Source organism: Stenella coeruleoalba (genome assembly GCF_951394435.1).
Source record: "Stenella coeruleoalba genome assembly, chromosome: 4".
Classification (NCBI taxonomy): domain Eukaryota; kingdom Metazoa; phylum Chordata; class Mammalia; order Artiodactyla; family Delphinidae; genus Stenella; species Stenella coeruleoalba.
This window is the reverse complement of record NC_137149.1, coordinates 26,283,938-26,311,076: the sequence shown is the minus strand read 5'-3', so window position 1 is coordinate 26,311,076 and position 27,139 is coordinate 26,283,938. Positions and strand designations below refer to the sequence as shown.

The 27,139-nt window shown below is 40.4% G+C and overlaps 1 protein-coding gene across 2 annotated transcripts in view; it reads right to left on the bottom strand.

Moving 5' to 3' along the window:
• Window positions 1-26,761, bottom strand: part of ARSJ (arylsulfatase family member J) — an 86,646-nt gene extending 59,885 nt beyond the window's left edge. The window contains exons 1-2 of one of the 2 annotated variants that reach the window (XM_079920202.1): window positions 23,912-26,761; window positions 7,908-9,568 (exon numbers count right to left, since the gene is read on the bottom strand). In XM_079920202.1, the coding sequence (XP_079776328.1) occupies window positions 7,908-8,308 (401 nt within the window). In that variant the 5' untranslated portion in view covers window positions 8,309-9,568; window positions 23,912-26,761. Of the gene's footprint in view, window positions 1-7,907; window positions 9,572-23,911 lie in introns of both variants that reach the window. The other variant, XM_079920201.1, reaches the window with a different exon arrangement.
• Between the last annotated feature and the right edge of the window lie 378 nt (window positions 26,762-27,139).

Below are 27,139 nucleotides of genomic sequence, written 5' to 3'. Positions count from 1 at the left end.
ATCCATAAAATGAGGATATTTGTTAAATATGTGATACATATTTTTTGAAATAATAAAAATATTTTACCTTCAGGGTGGATGTGAAGATCAAATATCAGGATGTTTGAAAAGCAACTAGCACAAGAAGTCCCTCAGTTAAAATCACTTTCTTTCCCCATTCTGTGGTAGTCAGTGGGAACTAGGAATTCCCTAGTTTGCCGAGGGTGGTGATGTAGTGATAGTCATTGGCTTTGAGTAAAGCCAATGTGTTGGGTGAATTAGAAGACAGAGGGAATAAGGGAAAAGACACAAAAAGTGTTTTTTGCAATACAGCACACAGGGAAATGAATGTCTCAATGAAGTTACACTCCTGGGCATATTTAATATCTGGAATGAGAAAAGAACATTGCAACACACTCTAATTATATCAAAGTAAAGTACGGAAAAAGATTACATAAAAACTAATTCCATAATATTGCTATAGGAAAAAGTCCAAATGAAACTAAACTTTGAAATAAAAGACGTTTTCATGCTGAGCTCCTATTAGAAGCAGGGGCTCCAAGCCTTTTGGTCCTCCCTTCTTTGATCTCTGGGAGAGGCCATACGGATGAAACAAAATGATCCGAACCCTCGGCACCTGGATATATTTCCACCTTTCAGGACAGCTATTCAGGAAACTCACCAGAATTACCTGAATAGGGATTCACTTCAAAGGGTGTCTTTTTAAAAAGACTCATTTAAAAGTAGGGATTTTGATCATAAGGGTGTGCCAATAGCTTACTTGACCATGATTCTACTGTCAGAAAAATCCATATGTTCAAATAGGAAAAGGCAGCTATTTGTTCAATGGTGTTGTCTTTTGAGCCACTCTCTTTGAAATGGATATGTGAAGTTTTAAAGCCACCCTCCCCATTTGCTCTTACATTCATTTTCTAAAGCCGAAGTGAGGCTTGGGAAAAACTCCTGTTTCTTCCAAACTTCTAACCATAAACATTTTTCTAAATATTTATGTATTAACTAAATATTTATGAATGTAATAAGTGAACTCTTAGTAACTGATCTTTATTGTGTACTCTTAAGTGGTAGAACACTACTTAAAACTAGGTCTTGGATAACAGAAGTGGATGTAAGAGGAAGCATGCATGACCCTTGATGTTTATGATCTAAGTGGGGGTGGGGGGGTAATATTTCTGAATGTACCACATGCCTGTGAATTGGAATGATCAAACCCTACTCCCCTTTGCTTTCTTGAATCTTTCTCCTGTGAAAGTGACTGAAAGAATTCAATTACTTTTTCAGGGTTTTCAACACTAGGGTAATTGTTAATTGATAATTTCATATCTAAAAAGAATATAAACTACTGGGAGACACATTCCTTTGCTTCTATAGCCCACTGCAGTCCATAGAGGAGGTCTACATAGACCTTGCCTTCCTGGACCAAACCCCCAGACTTCCTGACTATGTGCCTGACCAAACCCCCAGACTTCCTGACAGTGTGGCTGCAGTGGTTGGCTATGGACAGGCAGGAGGCCCAGCTCAATCAATCTCTAGAAAGAAGCTATAATTAAAACTTGACACTTAACATTTCCCAAGAGATCATCTGGAAAAAATCCCACCATACTTTTCAGGACTTTTTATTTGAATCTTCATCCTAACTCCAATCTTTCCAATGTATCTGCTTTCATTCATATTCTAATCTCTATATATCTCTGTACATTCTCTGCTCTAATTAAATCCTTCTCCCCTTCTAACTCCCTAACTCCTTCCAAGGAGCCTTCTGTTACTGAAAGTCTGTAATTAGCAAAATCCTCTATGATCTCATTTCTTTCCTGGACATTTCTTCCACCTTCTTGCTCTACCTGATTGCTGGCTATCCTCTCAACTTAGCGCTGGTCTTCTACCCATACCCCAATTATCGAAGAGTCTGAAGCAGGGACTGGGTATCTTCTTAGTTCCTCACTGGCACTTCTACACAGTTTGGCTCCTGTTTCTTTCTTTTTTTTTTTTTTTTTTGCATTATGCGGGCCTCTCACTGTTGTGGCCTCTCCCGTTGCGGAGCACAGGCTCCGGATGCGCAGGCTCAGCGGCCATGGCTCACGGGCCCAGCCGCTCCGCGCCATGCAGGATCTTCCCGGACTGGGGCACGAACCCCTGTCCCCTGCATCGGCAGGCGGACTCTCAACCACTGCACCACCAGGGAAGCCCTCCTGTTTCTTTTTAAAGGTGCAACTTTTTTGAAAAGTCAGGCAACAGATTAGAGACTCACTATCTTTCCTGTTAGAGTCCTTTATCCAGTTCCAGGCCCTGCCCTCCCACCGCTCAGTCATAGATGATTCCAGCAACTGGCTCACTCTATGCTCTTTAATACAATTTCTCCCATTATTCTTAATGGTCTAAATATCCACCCAAGTGATCCATCCAACTTCCTGCCCTTCCAATACCTTGCCTTCCTCACTTCCAAAGATGTTTTCCTCCAACTCACTTTAGCACCATTCCCCTATCATTTCTAAAAACTGCACTACTTATGAAATTTTGATTCCAAGCATGCACTTCTCCAACTACCATTATCTATCTTTTCAGCTTTCCAAGTATACTGTGGGTATCCTCACTTCAATCCTAGTCAGTCAATCCATTGACCCTGGCACTTTTTTAGAGAACATAAACCCCTTATAGTTTTCCCCTTTTTCTTGCCAAGTTTAGAGTCCACAATCCCACTCTATTCATTTGGCAAAGGTCCAAATCTAGTTAAATCCACCTCTTCAACAGCGCTTCTTCTGCACACAAGTACCTGAACATGGCGCAAGAAAAACAAGCGATGACTTGTCTCTGTTTAAATTTATGACCACAAATCTCAGATGGGCTCTCATTGCTGCCCAATATTTTTACAGTACTGCTCTACTTAATTCACTTTCTCCCTTTCCTAGAATATTTTCTATCTCTGTCTTTAAACCTTAAGATCCTCATTCTCATCTAATGACCTCATTTGTTATTTCACTTAGAAAGTAGAATAATTCAGAAGAGAACTACCTCATATTCTCCAAAACCAAATCTTTCAATCTCTTTGAATCTGTACATCCATACCCTCCCTTCTTTCATATTAAAGTGAGTGAACTGGTAAAGAATAGCTAAAGCATTTTGGAAGAAGAAAAAGTAAAAGGACTTACATTCCAGATATCAATATTTATTATAGAGCTATAGTAGTTAAGAGAATGTAGGATTGGCACAAGAATAGACAAAGAGACTAATGGTGCAGAATACAGTCCAGAAACAGACCTAAACATGTATATTTATCTGATTTATGAAAAAGATGACACTGTAGTGAGGTAGAGAAAGTATGACATTGTTAATAAATAGTGTGGATCAAATGGATTTACATATGGAAAAAATATGCTTGAATCCTAACTTATACCATATTAGAAATTAATTCCAGATGAATTATAGATGTAAATAGAAAAATAAAGCTATAAAACTTAAAAAAAGGCCACTGTCATGATCATGATTTAGTCAAAGATATCTCAAATAGGACATAAAGAAAAGGATTATAAATAAGCCTACAATAAAGTTAAAACCCTCTGTTCATCAAAAAACTTAATTAAGAGAGCGACGAAGCAAGCCGCAGAATGGGAGAAGTCATTTGCAATACAAATATCTGACAAAGGAATAGAATATAAAAATAACTGCCACAAATCAATAAGGAAAAGCCAGCATCTGATGAAAAAACAGGCAAAAAAATTGAATAGATACAATGAGATATCCAAACAGTCCACAAAAATATGAAAAGATGCTCAATTTCTTTAGTAACCAAGGAAACACAAATCAAACCATTATGGTATACCAGTGCATAACAACCAGAATGACTAAAATGAAGAAGACAATGCCAAATGTCAGCAATGATGTGAAGCAAATAGAACTTTCCATACATTGCTAATGAGAGTGTATAATGGTGGAACCACTTTGGGTAACTGCTGGACAGTATCTACAAAAACTGAACATACACATCCTGATAATCCAGTAATCCCACTTTTTGATAGATACCCAAGAGAAACGTACCCCTGTATTCACCAAAAAACATTTGCAAATATGTTTACGGCAGCACTATTAATAATGGTCCGACACTGGAAACAACCCATGTCTTTCAACAGAATGGATGAATAAATTACAGTATATTTATATAAAAGAACACTATTCAGTAATTGGAATAAATGAATTATATCTACAGGCAACAACATGGATAAATTTTACAAACATAGTGTTAAGAGAAAGAAGCCAGACGTGAAAAAATACCTTCTTTACAATTCCATTTATATGATGTTTGAAAACAGGCAAAATTAATCTAAGGTGTTAGAAATTGGGAGTGTGATTACCCTTGGCAAGGGGCAGGGGTTGTTTGTAAAAATAAATTGATTTATCAAATATTCTATTACAAATACACATTATTTGAGTTACCTTTGCATTTGTTAAAAATGATCATCATGGTATTTCAAGTGGGAAAAATGAATAACAAAATAGTAAAAACACAAAATTATTGCCCAAGATATGAATTCAGCTCAGACTGCCAATCTTTCCAACTCTAAAGTCTGCATAAAACACATCTAAATTTTGCAAAACTCATAATTCTCTTTCTGAGGCCTTCACTATATTCTCTTTTAAGAAGAAATGATGTCATGTCTACATGTCTTTATTTGAAAAACTATTTTTAAAAAAAGGTGAAAAAATTACTTTGAAATAAACCAAATGTAGGCAGCTGCTTTCTCAATCAACCTTTATATTACCAGTCTAACTTTGAACACCTACACTGTTGTTTCTCAAAGTCCAGTGTACAGAACTTCTGCATCACTACCTCTCTTGGAATCTACTGCCACAACTATTTAAAACGGGGTAACAATAGTTACTACCTCATAGAATGGTTATAAAGATTAAATGAGATAAAAATGCATTATCTTGGAACACAGTAACTGCTCAGTAGATGCTAGCATTTAATACTAACACTCAATTTATATTAGTACCATTATTAGAATAACCTGGTACGTTTGTTAAATTACTATTAATTTCTGAGCTCACCCCCAGACCACTGAAGCTGAGTCATTGGTTGGGCCTGGAAATCTGCACTTAGCTACTACCATTTGGCTAATTCCTTCTGTGCAAATTTGAGAATCACTGTCCAGAGACTAGGGCTTACTTATTTGTTCCTCACAGTTCCAATACAGGGATCTGCACACAATGAATGCTTATTGACAGGCTGGCTTATGTTCAATATTGCCAGACTGATATGACATAAATTATTAAAGAATCTGGAATTTATTAAGATTTGTGCAGTATAAGGGAATAGATTTTTACATTTTGACTCCAGCAAAATATAAAGGGAGGATTGTTTTGTTAATAGTATCAAAAGTAGCTCCAGCTTCAATCACTTAAAACTCTTTCTTTATAAATGTGAAGATATTTGAATTCTATCATATTCCACATAACTTATTCTTTCCCTTAATATAACTCAGTCCATTTACATTTTTATTGCTTTTTTTAACTTTAGAGGATCCAGAAATCATAGATATGTACTCATGGAGAGGACAAATGACCACATTCTCTGGGCTTGCATTATGAATATTAGACCCAGAACTAGGCTTCTATAACCACTTTCTTTCTTACATCTGTGTTCATTTAAGGAAGGTTCCAGCAATTTGTCTAAAAGGAGAACTGAAAGTGCAAATGTCTTCAACTGTTTAATTCAAACAGAAATTTAAGTCAAATCACAGTAGTTATTTGAAATTTTTGTCTATAAGACAGTTATACAACTTATTACACTGAACAGAAAATTTTAATAAGGAGAATAAATCTTCTCATGAGATGTTTGCATTGAAAAGACAGGAGGGTCAACCTTTGACAGCAAAGAAAATGGAGGATTTATTTCCACCCTCATGTCTGCTTCATGTATTAACATAAAGATTAAAGGATAAAACCTAGATATTTTATCAGTGCAAGATAATGTTTAGGAACTAAAGAAGAACTTCTTTAGTGAAAAGTCTTAAACGAATGTTCTATTGTGAAAGATAAATTCATACAATTTAGTTACACGTTTTTCAATTACTCTTGGTTATCTGAATAAATCTAAATTCTATAAATTTAGTTTAAGAGGTTCAAGGAGACTTTATGACTCATTTATTTCATAAACCAAATATAAGAGTGTTTGGATTAGACATGAAGAACTTGACCCACAGGCCATCAAATGGACTTGTTATTTTCCAGCCAACAATCTTCTCCTTTATAAATACCAAATGCCCTTGACTTTCTGATGCCACAGTTAACCTTTAAAATGACTCTGAAGTACAGTGAGTCTTCTTTACTCTCCCACTAAAGAGAGGAAAGGACTGTTTTTTTTTCTTTTCTGGCAGTGATGCTAACTTGTGACAGTTTGCTAAGCAGTAGAAATCGTATATTAAGCAAAAGTCTCTGCAAGACAGAGATTACTACAAAATAGTCTTTATTTTTCCAATGGATACTGGCTACTCTTATAGGATCCAATTCCAAGAACAACTTCACTGAAGCAAGGGTCCCCTGGAACTGAAATCACAAGACTCATACACTGAAACCACTAAGGCTTTTCTTCCACCTCTGTCCAGTGGCAGCTGGACCTCTGCGTCTCCTAGTTTATCTCAGTTCCACAGGCTGAATTTGGACATGCAAATCAGTTATAGTAACCTACATTCTGACAGGATAGAGTAAAAATATGAAAATGAGTGAACACCCTAAGTAGAATATTTAGCTGTTTAGCAAAGCAATGATAATACTAAAAACACTTACTTAAGCATCCTAATAATCTGCTTTTTCTTAGAGTTAATCAGAAAATTCCCAGATGTGTGAGGAGCAGCAGAAAACTTCAGATGACGTTTAACTCATGCTGAGCATTTACAACTGTTATCTTCTCCCATTTTGAGAACTACCCTGGTAATTACACATTGCCTTCCTTAGTGATCCTGTCAGAGAAAATTACTTATCAAAGACCCAAATAGAGTCACATGTACACTGGTCAGATTTTACACTGCCTTCCATACGTTTCTTTGGCCCCTCTTCTCTCTGTGATTACCTGTGGCTTTGATTATTCAGTCCCAGATTTAAGAATAAACCAAGAGGGACTTCCCTGGTGGCACAGTGGTTAAGAATCCGCCTGCCAACGCAGGGGACACAGGTTTGAGCCCTGGCCCGGGAAGATCCACATGCCGCGGAGCAACTAAGCCCATGCGCCACAACTACTGAGCCTGCGCTCTACAGCCTACAAGCCACAACTACTGAAGCTCATGTGCCACAACTAATGAAGCTCACGCGCTTAGAGCCCATGCTCTGCAACAAGAGAAGCCACCCCAATGAGAAGCCCGCGCACTGCAACCAAGAGTAGCCCCTGCTCACTGCAACTAGAGAAAGCCCATGCACAGCAACAAAGACCCAACGCAGCCAAAAATAAATAAATTTATAAAAAAAAAGAAAGAAGAAGAAACCAAGAGTCCAGAAAAAATTTGGTCTGTTTTTCTTATCAATGATGGTGACTGTGAATTCTATTGTGACACCTGAAACAAAATCTGAACATGCTCAAAAGCCAAAATAGATTTAGAAAAGGAGAACACTTCTGGAGACCTCTGGTTGGTAGGTGGGAGTTTACAAGTTCTGATCTCATTTTAAAACTCTGAAGGCCCTTCACAGCAGGCTCTGAGAGTAAGAAAAATGAGACTAAACTAGTGATGAGACTTTCAAGATCATCAACAGGACATCCATTTTAATTCCCACCACAACTAAATGCATTTGATCCATTCATTCATTCACTCATTCATACATTTAGTTCCCCATATCTTCTGCAACTCCAGTAAGTTAGGAGCTGGATCATAATTAAGTGCTTAATATATCTCCGAGGAATAAATATATGAAGCAGTAATACTTACTTTCCAGTAATAAACTGACTCCTGGACGGTGTGCAAATAGGCTGGACATAGTAGTTCTCCAGTTTAACTCCTTCGGCAGCAAGCTTGTCAAGAGTGGGAGTCTTTATCTCCGATCCGTGGTAACCCACATCTCTAAATCCCTGATCATCCGCTAGGATGAAAATGAGATGGGGCTGGGAGATGGTAGTTATGCTGGGCTCTGGTCTCTCTCCAGTTTGAGGTCGCATAGCCCCTTCCTCTTCCTCCTCCAAGCCCTGGCCCCAGGACAGGTAACCGTAGGTGAGGAGGCTGAGGACCCAGAAGCCTGCCAGCACCCCCATGGCTAGCATCTTTCCGGGCCAGACCCAGGCCTGCGGAGGAAGTGGCGGCGGCGGAGGTCCCGCGCAGCCCCTGGGGGCCATTCACTCTGGTCCCGGCTGAAACTCCAAGGCAGAACAACGCACCGCGCGCCGCCGCTGGCGCACACATGCACGCAGGAGGGGTAGAACCAACAGGCGGTGGAGGTGGAGGGGTCTCCGCCTGGAAAGAAGTCCGTGCTCCTCTCAGCTGTCAACACGTCCAACAACTTTAATCTTCTACACGTGGTGGCTTAGGGGATGGGACGTGTCAGAGACCAAGGAGTCGCTTTTCTCCATCAGATCGCACTTTTTCCTCCTCCTCCTCGCTCCCCAAAGTAGCTTCCACACAAAAAGTTAATGCCTCCACCCAAAAGTTCTCAAGAGAAAAAAAAAAATCAAGTAAGGAATTGATAATCACCTTGGGCAGGAACTTTTCGTAGCCATAACTTTTCGCCCTCGAGGTGGAGGAGTGAGGTTCTCCCAGGGGCGCGCGCACCGTTGGTTGCGGGGTCGACCGTAGGTCCGGCAGTCCGGTCACCTGGAAAGTATTGGGAAGTGGAACCGCCGAAAAAGAGCTCTTACCCATGCAGATAACAAGCAGCATGCAGTGAACCGGCCTCCGGATCACTCTCTCCACTTTTCCAGAGCTATTTCTCTCGGTCTTCTCCGAGGCGTTTGCCAATCTCCCCGACACTCACCAGGCGGCGAAATGACAAAAACAGCCCGCTTTACTGATCTCCCTCCACCGCTGACCACCTCTTCTCCGCAGGAATTTCGAGCAGCGGTTCCTTCTCTCCGCTGCTGGAGCGCACGGGGACCGAAGTGGGTCCCTGACCCCGTGCACGCTCCACGCCAAGCCCACTTGGTCTCCGCGGGGTTGGTGGCCCGGCGGAGGCGCCGCAAGCTGCGTGCGTTTTGTCAGAGAACTTACTTAGTTTTGGCACTGGAGTTCTCTGCTGCCTCCACCCTCTTTTCTCTCCAGTGAATCACAGAACTGTACTCTCTGCTTTAGCTCCCCCAGGAAGAGGGGGAGGGTAAAGCCGGTTTAGAGGTTCGATCTTTTTCCTTTTCGGGAGGAGGAGGGAGGAGGGAGGGGAGGTTTTGCCGGAGAGAGAGCTGCCCGCTGCTTGAGCCCTGCTGGATCCAGGGGGATCCGCCTGGGCTACCGCTTCCCTGGGTCTCGAGGACTGCCCTCCATCCTCCGGAGAGGGGGAAAACGGCGGCGGGAACGGGGAAGGGTGAAGTGGGCGCTTCTCCTCACGGGTCTGCAAATCAAGAGACCGCTCTCCCATTCCGAATGCTGTGCATGCAAACTTTTTCTAGCTTCTGGAGGGAGTGAGAGAGGAAGAGCAGGAGAAACAACAAATTGCGTAGATAACACTCCTTCCTTCCTCTTCTGGTTTTCCTTTTCTAGTCTCTCTCCTCCCCCCAATTTTTCCTACTTCTTTTATTCCCGCCTCCTTTTTTTTTCAAACAGTCCCGACTACAAGTTAAGTTGAATTCCCTTTCCCTATTGCTGGCCTTTACAGCCTGACTTCCTCATTAGCGTCTCTCTACCCGAAGATACTGAAATCGCCTTCTCCTTGCATTTCCACAAACTGACCCTTAGCGTGTCTCAGCCAAGAACATGGGGAGGAAGAGGAGTTACACATCTCGCCCTCAGGAACCACGAGGCCGGTCTGCACTCCTGCAGTACAGAAACCACCATTTCCCATCTAGAAATTCGGGAAACTTTGTCCCCCCCGCGTTTTTTTATAACTATGTGTAGTAAAGCAAAAGCTTGTCCTGATTATGAAGATATGCCTGCTTTTACTAGAGTCCTGTTTTTAAATCTCTGCTCAAAGACAGGAATGGGATTTATAGTATCTGTAGGGGGAGGCAATTAATGCCAAGAGCCACCGAGACATGCTTTCTCCCCTCCCCAAATTCATTCAGTAGTTATTTATTGAGCACCTACTATATGCTGGCACATAAAATGTCAGATTCTCCCAATTGCCTAGGTATAAATCTAAGTTTCATTTAGCCATTTACTTATTTTTATCTACTTATTTTATTGAAGTATAGTTGATTTACAATGTTATATTCTGTCCTGTTGCTAAAGTTCCTGTTAAGTTTCTAAGCAAAACATTAGTCAAATGGAAATTTAACACCGTTGAAACTTGTAGTGTGCACTATGCAGTTATTTTTGCTAACATGTGTAGCCTTCTACTAGTCTGTTCTCTTCCCTGAGGCCATTCTGGTTAGTCTGTGGAGAGATGGGCAGTTTTAGAAGACCAGCTTGGAAATGTGATCTTGGCAATTCTCTGAGTTAAATCACCAAATGTGTAATGAGTGAACTGAGTATTGGGAGATTGAAAGCACTGTGAGGTAATGCTCCCAGCTCTGTGGGTCTAGCCAGGTGCTTGAGTAGAAAAGATGAAAATAAACATTCAGATCAATCCAGGTACTTTTAGTTGGGGAGGGTCAATGACATAATACAAGAAGTGTCCGTGTTGCTATACAAGAAAGAGGGCCATTTTCAGTTCACATTTCAAGCAAGAGTAAAAAAATAAACGTTAACATTTACCAAATACTTACCATGTGCTAACCATAACACTCTATGTACTGATAAACACACACACACACATATCTGTAAGTATTTATATACTGTTTTATACACTTTGCCTCCTTTCCTTCTCCACCAACCTTATAAGATATCCACCCATTCAACAAATATTTGAGGAGCTGGGCCAGTGCTGGAAGCTGGAAATATAATCGTGAACTACGTCAGGTATAGCCTCTGCTCTAGTGGAACTTACATTGTGGTAGGGAAGAAATATACTGATAAACTAATCATTCCTAAACTCTAATACTTACTATTCTGTGGTATTCTGTATAAGTATCCAGATAAGTATTCAAAAGAGAAGGAACAAAATTCTAAGACATTTTAAAACAAAGTAAGCTGACTTAGTGTGGTTAGTGGGTAAGGTGGTACAAGGAAGTAACCTTAAAACTGAGGGAGATGTTATATTGTTTATTATCCTCTTTTGCAGGAAATTTAGACTTAGAAATCTGTCTGACTTTAAAACCCATATTTTTCAAAAGCTGTTCTTCCCACAAGTGGCTTTAAGATGTTTTCCAGCCATACAGCACAGAAAGAACACAGCTGCCAGAGTCAGAGAATTCTAATCCCCACACAAGGCATGCAGACTATCCACACACAGGATGGAAAGGCAGAACTCAGCCCTAAAAAAGCCATTTCTGGAGTAACACTAAAGGAGACTAAGAACTACTTACAGTTAGTAATAAGAGCCAAGAAACAAGAATGGTCATGCCATGGTAGACCAAAGGAGATGTGACTCAAAGGGGAAAATCCATCAGCTGAGTGCCCCACCCACGGTAGGATATAGGTAAGGATTATTTCCACATACATAAGACTTGAGAATGAAATCATAGGCTGTTGAATGGCCTATGCTTTATTGTACCTATATTGATATTTTAAATACATAAACTTTGCATTTCTAATTATAGGATTGGTTTCATGCACTCTAAGCAATAGTTTTAACATCCTTATGAAATCCCAAGTTAAAGATCCTCAATAACTTATGGTTCTTTCCTGAGCTGGCATCTTGGTGTTCAGGCATCAGGTTCCCTTGTGGAATCACATCTTAGGTTTATTTTGGCTTGGATGTGGTCACATTGCAAATACACTACTCTAGTTATGGAATGATTATATAAAAATTAAAGATACTATTTGATTCAGTTAAAAAGATGAGAAAAGCAGAATTGCTTAGAGGTGAAATTAGTGTGAACCAATTATTCAGGTAAAGCTTAATCAGGAGATGGGATTGAAGCTATGCCTTAAAGTATGATGGAAATTTGGAAAGGAGGAGAAGTTAAAGGAAGGACATTTCAGATAAAAGGAAAGAGAATACCAACTGGCCAAGACACAGTTGGACTGGGAGAGTTTGGAAAATAATGTTAGAATGTTCAAGTGACACCAGATATTGAAGGACTCTGAAAAGCTATGAAGGGATGGACCTTGATTCTGAGGACATTAGGAGTGATGAGGTCCTTTAAACAGGACATAATATGATAAAATATTCTACTAAATCTTATTTAGGTTATTTCTGGGATTTGTAGAGATAGAAGCTACAAATGAATTGCTTCAGTCCATAAAAGTTTGAAGAGTTGTAGTTTTACCCTGAGAAGACTAAGTCTATTGAAGTTTTTTGTTTTCGAGCAAGACGTGATGAAAAATATAAGAAATCACAGGATATTTTTAGGGAGAGATTTGAGGGAGTAAAGACTAGACTCACACAACTGCCACAATGTGTAAAATTTCTACAGCAATATATATTTTAGGATAAAGAACTATGCTATGGCTATGCCATCTGATGGGAGATGGGCATTCACTGAAAGTTTAGAAAGAAGTAAGTAATCAACTAAGAGGAACACATGGGACAAAGGAATAAGGGACACAAGATAGGACCTCCTTTGATTGGATAATGTTAAAGGAAAAAAAGGAGTAGGGTAAATTGGCAGGATGGTCACTACTAGAGAGGGGAGATCAGAATAAGGCACCACAGTGTGGCCTGGGGCTCCCCAGGGGACAGACCAAGGGTAGTAGATGGCTAGGAGTGGAGGGTGGAATGAAGGAGTGGATATGAGGAGCCTATCAGTAAATAGAGAAGCTAAGAAAAATCACAGATAAGCAGTAAAATGTGTAGTTGCACAGAATTTCTTTGAAACATTTATGTTAAGCCTCACCATAAAGATGACATTTCCTGTAGCACAGTATGCATGGACAGAATTGCCCTAGCTTACAAATTGCATACATATAAACAAGTTTTGTTTTTTGGTGTTTTTTCCCTAGTAGGATAGCATGCCTACTACACTGTTTCCTTTTCTTCTGTAGGTTATTTATTTTCAACTAAACATGTACTCAGATGCTTAAAAGATACAGCTAATTTTTAAATGCAGCTTTAAAAAAATGTGAAAATGGTCAATCTAGGGATCTACAGACTATTAAAAGATTTAAAATCCTAATTGGTGCTTGTTTGGGTTTATAAGTATATTAAGTTCTTAAAAATGAAGGCTATTACTAAGTTTAAGTTCATACACAAATTGTCTAAAACAAGTTTGTCCTAATATAGTCATCTTCACATGAATTCCATATAATAAACTCCTTATTAATCATTATTAACTCTTTTTGAGGCTATGGATCTAAGGCTACTTTGAGCCATTGTCACAAGAAACAACAGCTCGCTGAATAAGACCAAGTAGGATGGTTAAATGCCTGGTTTAGTAATTGAGATCACTTCCCCTTTTATGGAAAGTCTCTGTTGAAATAAGCTATAATAATTTATAAAGAAAACATGAGACACCAAAGTTTCAACTGTGTAAAACTGTGGTTACCCAAAAGTAGCAAGGTTTTTGACATGAGAAATTCAGAAAATCTGAAGTCTCAAAGAAGAGATCTTTCTTCCATTCTATAAACATCTTTATGTGAAAGCAGACTTTTAAACAAAATGTTTATTATGGGAAAGCATGGTAATTTCTATAATTTTAAAATCTGTTTTATTGATTAAATTGTAAATAAAATTCTATATCATTTACATAGCAATTTTCTGTTTACAGTATCAATTCCTAAGCCCGGCTGCTCAATAGAATCCTTTAGTGATTTTTTTAAAAAGGAAATTCCCAGCTCCACCCAAAACCTAAATCAAAATACTCAAAGTCTGAAAATATCTATATTAGAAAAAACTTTCCGGGTGATTCTCATGTGTGTTGAGTTTTGAGCACCACTGATTTAGAACCTAAAGCATCAAGAAGCTTTAATGCGATTGCTTAATGGATAAGGTTGGTGCCATCTACCAAATATAATATGGGAAACACAGCGGAAAAATAGGTGGATAAGTCTAGAGTCAGCACATCTGAGGACTGAGCACCTAGTTCCTGTAAGATGGCAGGAAGAAGCACAGTTGGGATATGGCTAAACCACCAGGATCTAGAAAAGAAGGGAGAGGCATTAAAGTCTAAGGGGGTGATTATGTGGGACAGCAGTCTGTGCAGGCATTGGTGGATTCAGAAACACTCAAAGGGAAGACCAGCAGGAAGAGCTAAGTTTGGAATCCAGCTCCTCCATAGATGTCTTTGGGTAAAATTCCTGTTACTATCCCTGTGGCATGGACCAAAGGTGTAGGGTGCTGACCTCCTGATATTGATGTGGTGTGGTGTCTGGTCTCAATGGGGCTAGACAGATGTGAAATCCAAAGTCAAGGCTCACCAGTAAGAGTAAGTGCTTGATCAGATATCCAGGGAAGTAGCATATTCCTGATTATGGACTTTATGAATCTATAACAATCATATGAATTTAAGAATATAAGAATCAATTGAATCAAAGAATAAAAATTGTATGAAATTTATAAGATATTCAGTAGTAAAATAAATAGAAGTTAGTGACTGGAGAAAAAGAATGAGGGAGGAATGAATGATTATACCTAGTTTCTGGCTTGGAGAAATTGAATGAATAGTGGTACCATTTATAATGGTAGGAGTCATGAAAGCACTAGCAGGTTTGGGAGTAGACAGCAAATAATTACTTTAATGTTGTTGAATTTGAGGTCTGTGAGCCATCTCAATGAAGGAGTGCAATAGTTAGGTGGATATATGGGTCTGGACCTCAGGGAATAGGGCAGAACAGAAAATTTCATCCACACCTAGAGTGGGTAAAATTTCCCAGAGAAAGGTGGAAAATGGGAGTGAGAAAGGGCCTAGGACAGAACTATTTAAGGATAGGGAAGATAAAATGGGGCCCACAAGGAGACTAAGAAGTAGCAAGAGAAATATAACGGCAAAGGGGGCGACATTTATTGAACATTACTTAATAATGGCATGGTGCCAGCACTATATGAAGCGGTTTTTCATGAACCGTCTCAGTGCTCTTCACAACCATACTTTACTTATACAGGTGTTATTATTTTATAACAAAGTGGGGAGCAAGAGAAGGACATCAAAGAGAATAGTATATCAAATAGCCAAGAACCAGAGAACCAGCACACCAGGAAGTGGGAGAGGTCAATAGAGTCAAGAGTAAAGAGGACAGTGAGATAAAGAACACAGTAGGTGTTAGTTCATTGGGATAAGTTCTCTGCGAATAGCTTACTAAAGCTTATTTCTCATCTGTGTTTACCAACATTGACAATGATAAAGCTCTAAAGTTTTGAAGTATTGATAACAAAGTAGGTTGAAAAATAAAACAAGGTTTTAGTCCAAAATCTATAAAGAAAAACCCTAATAATCATCAAATAATATAAATGTTAGAATAAACTAGATGAGACGTGTGGAGTCCTTACAAAGAAAAGTATATATTTATATTGGAAGATGAAAAAATTTGAATAAATGGTTTTGAATAAACTTTCTTCAAAACGAAGTACCAAATATTGTAAAGATAGTTAAAAGCATGCATCTAGCGCCATTCTGCCCATTTGCTAGCTAATAAGTTACTTATCTTCTCTTTGCCTCATTTTTCTCATTTGTAAAATGGGGATAGTAACAGTACCTAATGGATAGTGTGGCATATTACTTAGCTGTTGCCAAACAGTGCTGCTTAACAAACCACTCCAAAACTCAATGGCTAAAAACAACAATAATTTAGTCTTACAGGTCTGTGCATCTGCTCCAAGTGTTTCCCATCTCCTGCGTTCAGTGGGATAGACGCAGGTTCTTCTCGTGGCAATGGCTGAAGCACAGAGAGCAAGCCCAGCCAAGCAAGCACATACCAACACTCAGCTTATCTCCTCATGTGCCATTGGCCAATGCAAATCTTATGACCAAGCCCAGAGTCAAGGGGTAGAAAATACACCCTTCCCAGGATTAGGCCAGGACAAAGCTGTGGATACAGGAAGAGTTGAAGAAATAGGGCCAATAATTAAATAGACCAAAGTTGTTTTTTTTTTTTTTCAAAGTTGTTTTGAGAATTAAATGAGTTAATATTTGAAAAGCACATAGAACAATGCTTGGTCCATTGTAAGCATTATTAATGTTTGTTTTAATTTGCTATTACTATGATAATTATTCCTAAATTATAAATTATTCCTAAGTTTAATGAGTTTAATGTCATTGAGTCAAAACCTCTATCTGATGATAATTCAGAACTCAACATAAGGTAATCTCAAGAAGAAGAGTTATAGGAAGGCCCCAGCCTTACCAGGTAGTAGAACATATTATTGTACAACAATAATTAAACACTGATTAATTAAAGAAAGAAGAGGCCAAAAATGGATTTGATGTTATAGGAAAACATATACGAAAATAAACTTTTCAAAATGAAAGGTTAAAGACAGAGTGATGAACATAATACTTGGATAATTATGTAACCATACTAAAAAAAATGAATAATTAGCACACACCAAGAGAAAAACATATCTAGTTGAAGTTGGAGAGCTTAAAAAAATTTAAATGAAGGAAACTCCAACAGAAAATTTAATTGACTATATGTCAGGTATATGGGGAAACTTTTATTTTCAGTTTTTAAATGATACAGAAATTTCAATGGTAAATGACTGATTATGAAATACTTTTAACAGACTATTACATCAGAAGTTTTAATAAAGGTGCCAAGATTCAAGCTGTGATTTTCCAAAGAGGTATGCCAGAACAAGATACCAGTTTTCAAAGGAGATTATTAAAAACAAGTTTGACAACTCTTAAAATTCTCACCCATGCCAAGGCAACAAAGGGTCAGAGTGTGTGGAGATTAGAAAGGATTTGTGAAGACATATTTTTATAAAGTTGTTGGTGTGCCCTGAGAACACCTAAACCTGCCTCTAAACCTGCCTACATGGGTCCAAGGTGGGAGATACTGACTCTGAGGTCCTGTGGTCTGGTACCTGGTTGTTGCTTGAGACACATCAGGACAGGGTGTCAATGAACCAAAGGAAGAGAGGGGTTTACAGGGGCTGGCCAGCTCTCCCAGAGTTTGGTGGGGCAAAGGATGCTCGAGTGTTCCCTGGAAACCAGATGTGGGCCACATGTGAAAGGAAGCAGGCCTGGAATTGTCTCAGGTCCTGTTCAGGAAGGTCTCCTGCAGGCTCAGGCAGACTTCCATAAAGAGAATCAAGGGGTAGCTCTCCATTCTGAGGGGCTGACTCTTTAGAATATGCCTAGAGACGCCTGTTCCCATGTCAAGGGAATTGCAGATAAGACACTGTGGGGGGCCCACATGAAGAAAAGTCACCCTGAGCACCTGCTAGGCCCAGATGCATCAGAGGCATCATTCAAGAACCTACTTGACTCACCTACCTGTTCTCCCTCCCTGCACACCGATCCTAGAGGAGTAGAAGTTGAAGTTAACAAGCTAGAGAAGGAGAAGTGGAAATACAAGGCAGGGAACAGGGAACTGGAAAAATACTCTAGGTTTCCAGGCTGAAGTAGTACTGATCTGGGGAACAGACAGAAGATTTGCTTTAAATGAAGCTCAGAGTTTTCCTAATTATATATGATTGGGGATCCTAATTCTGAATTAAGATCAGGTTCTGTGATGTACCACGACCACAGATTATTTGTTATTTGTGAGTGAGTCTAGAAGTCTGAGGGCAAGAGACATTAGGCCCACAGAATTTAAAGAAACACTGAGAAATAAAAACAAAGTTGTTAGAATCTGCTGGTTGTGCTTGTTCAACGTAATAGATATACAATTTTAACTGTGTGAAAATTAATTTACAAAGCTAAACCCTAAAAGGAAAATAAGCTGGTAAAATACTTCTAGTACTATAGCAAGAAAAGAGATCATATGTTTTCCATATTAAAGAGTTCATTCGAATTTATAAGAAAAATATCCTGACCACCAATAATTAGTATGTAAAGAAGTTGGGCAATTAATGCAAATAGAAATGGATCAAAAGAAAGTAAAAACATTTATCTTATTTGTAATGAAAGGAATATAAAGTGAAGCAAATTATCATACTTTTTTTTTTTTTTTTTTTTTTTTTTTTTTGCGGTACGCGGGCCTCTCACTGTTGTGGCCTCTCCCGTTGCAGAGCACAGGCTCCGGACGCGCAGGCTCAGCGGCCATGGCTCATGGGCCCAGCCGCTCCGCGGCATGTGGGATCTTCCCGGACCGGGGCACAAACCTGTGTCCACTGCATCGGCAGGCGGACTCTCAACCACTGCGCCACCAGGGAAGCCCTATCATACATTTTTATACCTATTAAGTTAGTAAAAAGAATGGTATATGATATATAATATTAGTACGATTGGCGTGAAATTGGTACTCCTCTGAGAGCATTGGTTTGATATATCCTTTAAGCATAATACGTATCACAATATCGTATCACAAACGATACAGATATCTCAACATATTAGCTCAGTAACAGCATTCTTTGATACTATCCTAAGGAAATAATTCAGTGGAATAAAAAAGGTATATTGATGCAAACGGTCATGGGAGCACTATTTATATATAATGCAAGGGAGTGAAAACAGTTTAACGGGACACAGCGAGAAGGAAAGCCTCAGAGTTGTGAATCAGATGTGGTTTCATGGTCATATTCTTCCTTCTGTCTCTTTGTGATTTGGGGCAATTCACTTAACTTTTCTGAGCCTCAGTGACATCAGGTAAAAATAAAGAGTGAGAAGAATTCTAGCCCTAAAATTATACCCTCTGTTTCTTCTTTTTATTCCTTTTCTCTCTCCTTAATAAAAGTACAGGCTTTCTAGGCCTTAAGCCTGTTAGATACCAGCTAAATTGATAAGGTCAGAGAGATTTCAAAACAGAAGCCAGCGAAGAATTTATGTATTTTCAAAAAATACTATATCATCTTCTCACAGTGAAATTACATATAGGTATTCACTGTAGGTTCACATATCTTGTTTTATTAAAAAATATCCTCAAATTTTGTAAATATGGTACTTCTTTCCTTACTTGAAAAATAAAGTACATTTGAAGACTAGATTCAAGTTTAGTTCTGTTGTCCACCATGGTGCTATCTCTTTGAGTTTCAGTTTTCAGCTGTGAAGGAAGAAAATAATAACTTCCCCATCCACTTTTACAGCGTGGTTCTAAGAACCAAATTGAGATGATAAACATAAAAGTGTTTTGAAACTATCAAGCACCATATTGGTCTTTCATCTCTCCCCAGTTTCCTTAATTTTTCTGACTTCAGAAAACACTTTGCCTCTGGGGTCTCCTGAACAAATGAATGACTCTGTGCCCATCTGAAAAGAGTGGGTGGAACTCTAAACCTAAGCCAGTGGTTGTGGAAAGAGTCTGGTTAACTTTCCACATAAAAATAAGAGTTATGGATACTAAGAAGTCCACAACCAGCCAAGATCAACCCATAGTGAAAGATCATTACAGAATCACAGCTTTCTAGTATAAGGTAAACATCCTGGCTAGGCCCACCCCTAACATTACAGAGCTGGTGTCAAGATTGAAAATGGAGGCCTATGTGCCATATATCTAAATATTTAATAGTTATGTCAAGCTAATAAATTGTTAAACAAAATAGGTTCTACCCTCCTATCTACAATGAATTCCTCTGGTTGGCTTCCGTTTGAAATCTCTGACTTCATCAATTTAGCTCATATCTAACTTGTTTCTGCCCTAGAAATCCTGCATTCTCCTATTATAGGACGAGCAAAGGAATATACATGGGAAACAAAGATATCATTTGAGAGCTGGAATGTATATTTACCTTCAAAATGATCTGGAAGTCTATCAAGATTAGAATTCCTGGACTTGTCAGAGTTCCCTGTCATTAGTTGGTGGTTTGAGTGGTCCTAAGTTCATGTTCATGCCTTTCTTTTCCTGTCCCTGCTCCTGCACCAGAAGGCCTTTAGATTCTTAGTGTGCAGACACTCTAGACCACAGGACCAAACTGTCCATATCCCCATAAATGGTTGTGTTCTCTCCTTGATCCAGGGAGCATACTATAGGTGTGTGGTCCACCCTCAGGAGAACAGACCTGCAAAAGGGATCTTTGCATGGAATTTTTGGGTCCCAAATGTGATCTAAAAGGGGGTATGTGGACTCTGTGTAGGCTTCCTGCCCTCTGGGAAGGAACAGAACTGAAGGAGGGCTGGAGAGTAGGCCCTTTACAGGATGGGAACTGGGGCAGGTGCTCCTCTTGCCCAGGTCTACAGTACTCTTTCTGGCTTTTTGATTTATCAGCCTCTTTAACTGCCCAATCTCTTTCTTACTTCCACTTTAACCACCCTTAGGCTCAGTTTCACTTTGGGCCTCCTAATCCCTCAAAGTGGGAAATCTTTGCTCATGTCCTACTTCTACTTTCATTCCTACCAAATATATTTTTGTTATAGTTCTTTCAGTGGATGATCATTTCCTTTCTTAACATGTGTAGGCAGGCCCCTCTCCTATTTATTCCTTCACTCAGCTCACATCCTCTCAATCAATTCAAATCAATTTCAAAAATATGCTTGTTTTATGCCTTTGTTTTTTCCTTCCTCCTGCTTTGCCATTTGTTAAACTATCCCCTATCAAGGGTCCACTATAATTGTCAGTCATTGGAGATACATACAACAGAGCATAAGACAGGCACGGTCCATGCTTTCATGGAGATTGCAGTTTACTGGTAGAATAAATAATGGCTGATTAGCTACAATTGTGATAAGTGCTTTGAAGGTGATATATCTAGTTCTATGAAAGTCTAAAACAGGGGTCCTAATCTATATGGGAGAAACCATATGCCAACTTTAGGTAAACAGCTCTATTTATTTTCTTTACTTTGGCTTCCGTGCTGCTGAGTATTGCTTGATTTCATGCTATTCAGTCTCAGGGGAGTTTTTCTTGCTGTTTAGTTATCCTTTTAATGATTTTGAAGGTTCTCTCCCACAGCTTTTGAAGACTAAAATGTAATCAATGTAAAGTAGGCTGTGATGTAATTGTCACCTACATGTGGTAATCTCATGCCAGAAGGATACAGACAAATTTAACAGAGAAAAGGTGACAGATGTAGGTTTTCCCCTTCATATTGGAGCCTAGATACTCTCAGCTTCTATCTACACCTGCATAAAATATCTCTTAAGAATCATCATATCTATATACCTTGATTCATTTCTCACTGCTTGACCTTTTATTACTATGCACATTATAAGGAAAAGAGAAAGCAGTTACCTTCACTAGCAAATGCAGCCTGTCTGGCTACTGAAAATATAATAATAAATTCAAAATAATAAACTAGCATTCTTATTTTTTTGATCATTTTCTTATAGTTTTGGTTAGTGTAAACTACTCACACATAAATTGCTAATCTGCTAATGCTTGGATGAAATAATACAATAGAGCTGGAGTTTCTGAACCTAGAATGCTGAGAATGTATCCTGAATCCATGTTAATATTACTGACACCATAAAACTAGGATGAGCTGTTAAGTTTTAGGTTTACCTCTGAAACTGCTTCTTCTAAAACTGTACCAACTATGGATGCTACCAGAGAAGAGGACGACTGGAAGAAGACCCCTAGGGTTTCTAAATGCTATGATCTGAATGAATCACTCCAAAATGCATTTGTTGAAATCCTAACCTCTCAAAGGTGATGGTAGTAGTAGGTGGGGCTTTTGGGAGGTGCTTAAGCCACGAGGGTGGAAATTTCACGGGGAGTAGTACCTTATAAAAGAGGCTCCAGAGAGATCCCTAGCTGCTTCCACCATGTAAGGACATAGCAAGGAGGCACTAGATAGGAACCAAGAAGAGAGACTTCACCAGAACACAACTATGCTGGCACTTTGATCTTGGACTCTTGGCCTTCAGAACTGTGAGGAATAAATTTATGTTACTTTTAAGCTACCCAGTCTGTGGTATTTCGTTATGGCAGCCCAAATGGACTAAGACACTAAGTAATGAAAAGGAGTTGGTGTCCATTTTTGTTCCACATATAATTTAAAACATCAAGATCCTATGTCATTATAAGGAAATCCAACTTAGTACTGATCTTTCCATTATAACCACCTTAATGCCTTCTTGAATTTCAAATATCAAAAATTTCATTTTCCCCTAATATTTGTGATGTCGTGAGCTTTTTTTTAGGCTCACCCTCCTGTGCAGACTGGTCATAAATTCTTCCCTTCTCTGTATGCTGCCCTTTGCAAAGCTTCTCCTATCAAGAGGAGGAATCAATATTCCCCTCCTTGAATCTGAGCTTGACTATGTGACTTCCTTTGTCCAATGGGACCCAAGTACACTTAAGGTAAACAGAGGCTTAAAAAGTGTTTGTACCTGGGGACTTGCCTTTCCTTTTTCTGTTTTTCAGAACCTTGAGATCTCTGTGATAGAAACCAGAACTAGCCTACTGGAGGATGGGAAACTGCATGAAGCAGACACGAATTGTCTCTTGTTCCAGAGATGAAGCCCAGTAGACCTAACTAGTTATGAATGACGCCATCCAAAATCATCATCCCCAGCTGAGTTACCTTCTGACCATAGCGAAGAACTGCCCAGCTTACTCAGAGAATCATGAGCAAATAAAGTGGCTGTTACTTTAAGCTACTCAGTTTGGGTGTTGTTTGCTATATAGCAAGTCACACTGCCAAACAACCCTGTAGTTAATTTGCCTCTGCCTGTACCCAGGCCATGATACAAGGCCTGACAATAAAGGGCCATATTCGATGGATGCTCCTCCTAAAACAGCAGCATGCTGAAGTGAGAGTGGAAAGACCAACAAGGACTGATTCCAGGGACCAAAGTGAGGAGGAAATGAATTGAATGGCTTCTTAGAAAAGAGATGCAAACTAGAGGGAAAAAGTCACCTGGGAATAAAAGTTATGAACATAATGGACATGGTAGAAAGTCTATTCTGACCTTAACTTTTGTCATATAATAAAAAGGCCTTTTTTGAAAGAAATTCCTTCAATATTATGCATACAGAGTTTCAACATATTTCAGGCACATATCAGTAAATATTTGTGGAAGAGAAGTAAATTCAATGGATATTTTTCCATTAGGATATTTCAAGATTAATAATAGCATACTGTCCAGTGCTATCCACTTTTAAAAAATACTTGATGTCAGATTTTTGGGGCTTAAGAAACATAACGATATCCTAGTGATATCTTTCTTTAAGAGAATACAAATTATTATTATTATTATTTTTTTGCCTCAGAGAACATTAATTGGGCATCAAGAATGAGATGATTTTGTGAAAGCATTGTGCATAGTACCTGGCAGGATGTGATATTTTCACCATAACTCTTTTACTGAATGGCTTACTAGTCCTAGGCACTTTCTTCACACTGTGTGTGTATTAACATATTTAATCCTTGCATCAGCCTTATGAATGGGTAGTGTCTTTACCTCCATTTTAGAATTAAGGAAACTGAGACAGAGGTAAGTTAAGTAACTAGCTACACAGCTAATATATTGGAACAGAGATTCGATTTGGTCTCCCAACCCACCTCTCTAAAACTAACAATTTTGTTTAGTACTTTTATTTTTCAGGAATTTCAATAAGGTTTTACCAGTGAGTCAAGTTTTTTAACGCTCATAACATCCTCTGAGGTACTGTCGCCATTTGCATTTTATAGTAGGTGCTCAAAATGTGCTAGTTTTGTGTCCCTCCTTTCTCTTTTTCTCCCCTTTTCCCATTTCTGCCCTCTCAGCTCCTGGTTCTACAGTGACTGGAAGAGGACCTGTCTCCCAACGCACCCAACTTTCTCTGCATAGTCTCACCTGAGGTGCCAGGTGCCGTTCTTTCTTCTGCTTCATTTAGTCTGCTGTTGAACCCTGGTAGTGTAGTGTAGCTCTGTAACTTCTGTTTGGTACTTTCTTATATTTTCTGTCTCTTTGTTGAAGTTCCCACAGTTCATCCATTTTTCTACCAAGTTCAGGGAGCATCTTTATGACCATTATGTTGAACTCTTTATCAGGTAAATTATGTACCTCATTTCATAAGGTTTTACCGAGGTTTTTATCTGTTCTTTCATTTGGAGCACATTCCTCTGTTTCCTCATTTTGCTCAACTCTCTGTTTCTAGGTATCAGATGAAAGAGCTACCTCTCCCAGTTTTGAAGGAGTAGCCTTGTGTAGAAGATGAAACTTACTGTTCAACCTTGCCCCAGCTCTTGGTTGTCTCTGGAACCTTTGTGATTGTCCAAGCAGGCTATTTTATTTTTAATAGCTCCCAGTTGTTGAGGGTGTGCCCAGACCTGTCAGTTTCCCAAGGGGAAGAAGCTTAGCACATTATTTCAGACTAACTGGAAGCCAGATTCTCAGGCAGCAGCTTTTAAAGTATGAAAATATATATAGTAATGTGGGACCACAATGGTAAATTCTGCTGACCTCCAGAGCAGGGGATCTGGAGGTACCTCTTGGGTGACAGCTGCAAAAATTGACGTTCCACGATTGTGTAAGCTCCCATCTGGGAGATACCAGCCAGCTGGAGTGAGGTAGAGGAACAGCACAAACTGAGAACATCTTCCTAGCCTCTAGATGCGTGGCAAACCTAAAGCCTGCCCCTCAGGCTGAAGCTCCAGGATGAGTAAATAGGCCTCTTTCACAGAAAGACTGTGGAGGAGTTTCAGTCTGTGGTCCGTGCAGTGCCCTGGAGGTGGTAGCCTGGCAAGAACTGTTTCTCCAATTGTTACAGTCCCCTGGGACCCCGGAATGCAAGTCCCACTGGCCCCCAGAGCCGGGCGATGAAGGGGCATCCCCTGGGCAGCAGCTGCAAAAACTGGGGCACCAGACACGTGAAAGAGTTTCCTCCAGAAGATCCTGACGCTCTGGGGCAGAGGAAGAGTGTGACGACAGCGCCCACCCTCTGAGTCTCAGGGGAGGTTGACCATCAGCCCTTAGATGTGTGTTGAATTAGGAGCCTGCCCTTCAGGCTGCAGCTCTGAGGGAAAGCCGATAGGCTCCTTTCACTGAAAAACTGAGCTCCTGGCTCTGTTGCCTCTTCTGTGCCCTGAGAGTGGTAGCAGTTTAAGGGCTCTTTCTCCCTTGGTTATAGTCCCGTGGGACCCACCAGCATAAACCCGCCTGGTCACCGGAGACAAGTGATGTAGAGGTGTCCCCTAGCAGCAGCTGCAAAAATCAGGGTACCAGACAGGGGGATGAACTCCTTCCCGGAAAAGGCCGGTGAGCTGGAGGGGGGTGGGGGGGAGCACAGCTATGGTGGCGGCCGGCCTCCGTTCCCCGAGAGGACCTTCAGAGCCTCTAGAAGAGTGCCAGTCAGAAGCCTGCCCCTCAGGCCAAAGCTCCAGGACAAGAAAACAGGCCGCCTTCTCAGAAAAGCTGTAAGTTTGCTTCAGTCCGTGGTCCTCTGTGCAGCACCCTGAGGATGGTAGTCAGCTGAGAACTCTCTCACGGATCGTTACTGTCTTGTGGGTCCCAGGGACGCAAGGCCCCCTGGACGCCAGAGCCAGGTGATGAAGCGGTGTCCCCTAAACTGCAGCCGCAAAATCCAGGGCACCAGACGTGTGTAAAAGCTCCCCTTCGGGAGCTACTGGCGCTGTGGAGGGTGGTAGAGTGAAGATGGCGCCCACCGACAGGAAAAAATGGCGCCAGGTGGCGTAGGTTAAGGTGGAGGGGGAACACGAAAAGGTCACCTGCCAGCACCTCTGTCCCCCGAGAGTAACCTGACAGGCCCTGCCCCTCTTGCAGAAGCTTTAAGTGTAGCAACTAAATCTCCTTCATCCATAGTCTCAGCACTTTTCAAACTGCTGCTTCTGCGCTGGGACCTGGGGCGAGTGGCTCTGTGCGTGCGCCTTTAAGAACAGTTTCTGGTTCGCCACAGCTCCTCGGATTTCTGGATGTGACCCCGCTGGTTTTCAAAGACGTTTTAGGGGCTCCCTCTCTCAAGTTCAGGTCTTTAAAAGCTGGGGGGGCCCGATGTGGGGTGTGAACCCTTCACCCCTCAGGAAGAAGTTCTGAATTCCGCTCTGCGGTCGAGGCGTGCTCAGGGCATGTTTATCGCGAGACTGTGTCTCAGCCTCTCGTACTGTACCTGTACCTCGAAGTGGCCCTTTTCTCATTTCCTGAGGCGAGGGAGCTGTTTGGCTAGTTTTAGGGTCTTCTCCAGAGGGAACGGTTCCATATGTAGCTGCAGACTCAGTGTGTCTGTGGGAGGAACGGTGCCGTCCTGGACCACCTCTGGCCTGACGCCGTCCTGTGTGGTGTCCGCTGGGCCTGAGGCGCTGTGATGGAGCCCATCCCTTTTGGTCATAGACAGGCTCGGCCAGACCCAGATGAGATGCATTTATGTATTATAACATGGGAAGATCCCACCCAGACTCATGGACCCTGGAAACAGCTGGTAACTATTACTTTGTGTTTGCTTCACAGACATGTAAAGGGAGGCTTTGAGTTGTTAGTTGCCTTCTCAAGGTCACATAGAAAAATCCTTGACTAAAGAGGCAATGAAAGGACAAGCCTTCTATTGCTTCTGCTTTCGTGCTTTCCTTTTTCATGACATCACGCCCTTTATTATTTATTAAAGTGTCTTCCTTCTTGTTTATAAATTAAATGCCAGAAGATTTTAGCTTAAAGTTAAAAAACATAGTCCTCTGTAAAATATTATTAATGAAGTCAGTTCTTACGCTCAATTATTCGGAAGGAATTTGATTTTAAGAAAATAAGTGGAGGAGAGACCTTCAAGATGGCGGAGGGTAAGACGCGGAGATCACCTTACTCCCCACAAATACATCAGACATACATCTACATGTGGAACAACTCCTACAGAACACCTACTGAACGCTGGCAGAAGACCTCAGACCTCCCAAAAGGCAAGAAACTCCGCACGTACCTGGGTAGGGCAAAAGAAAAAAGAAAAACAGAGACAAAAGAATAGGGACGGGACCTGCACCAGTGGGAGGGAGCTGTGAAGGAGGAAAGCTTTCCACATACTAGGAAGCCCCTTCGCGGGCGGAGACTGCGGGTGGCGGAGGGGTAACTTCGGGGCCA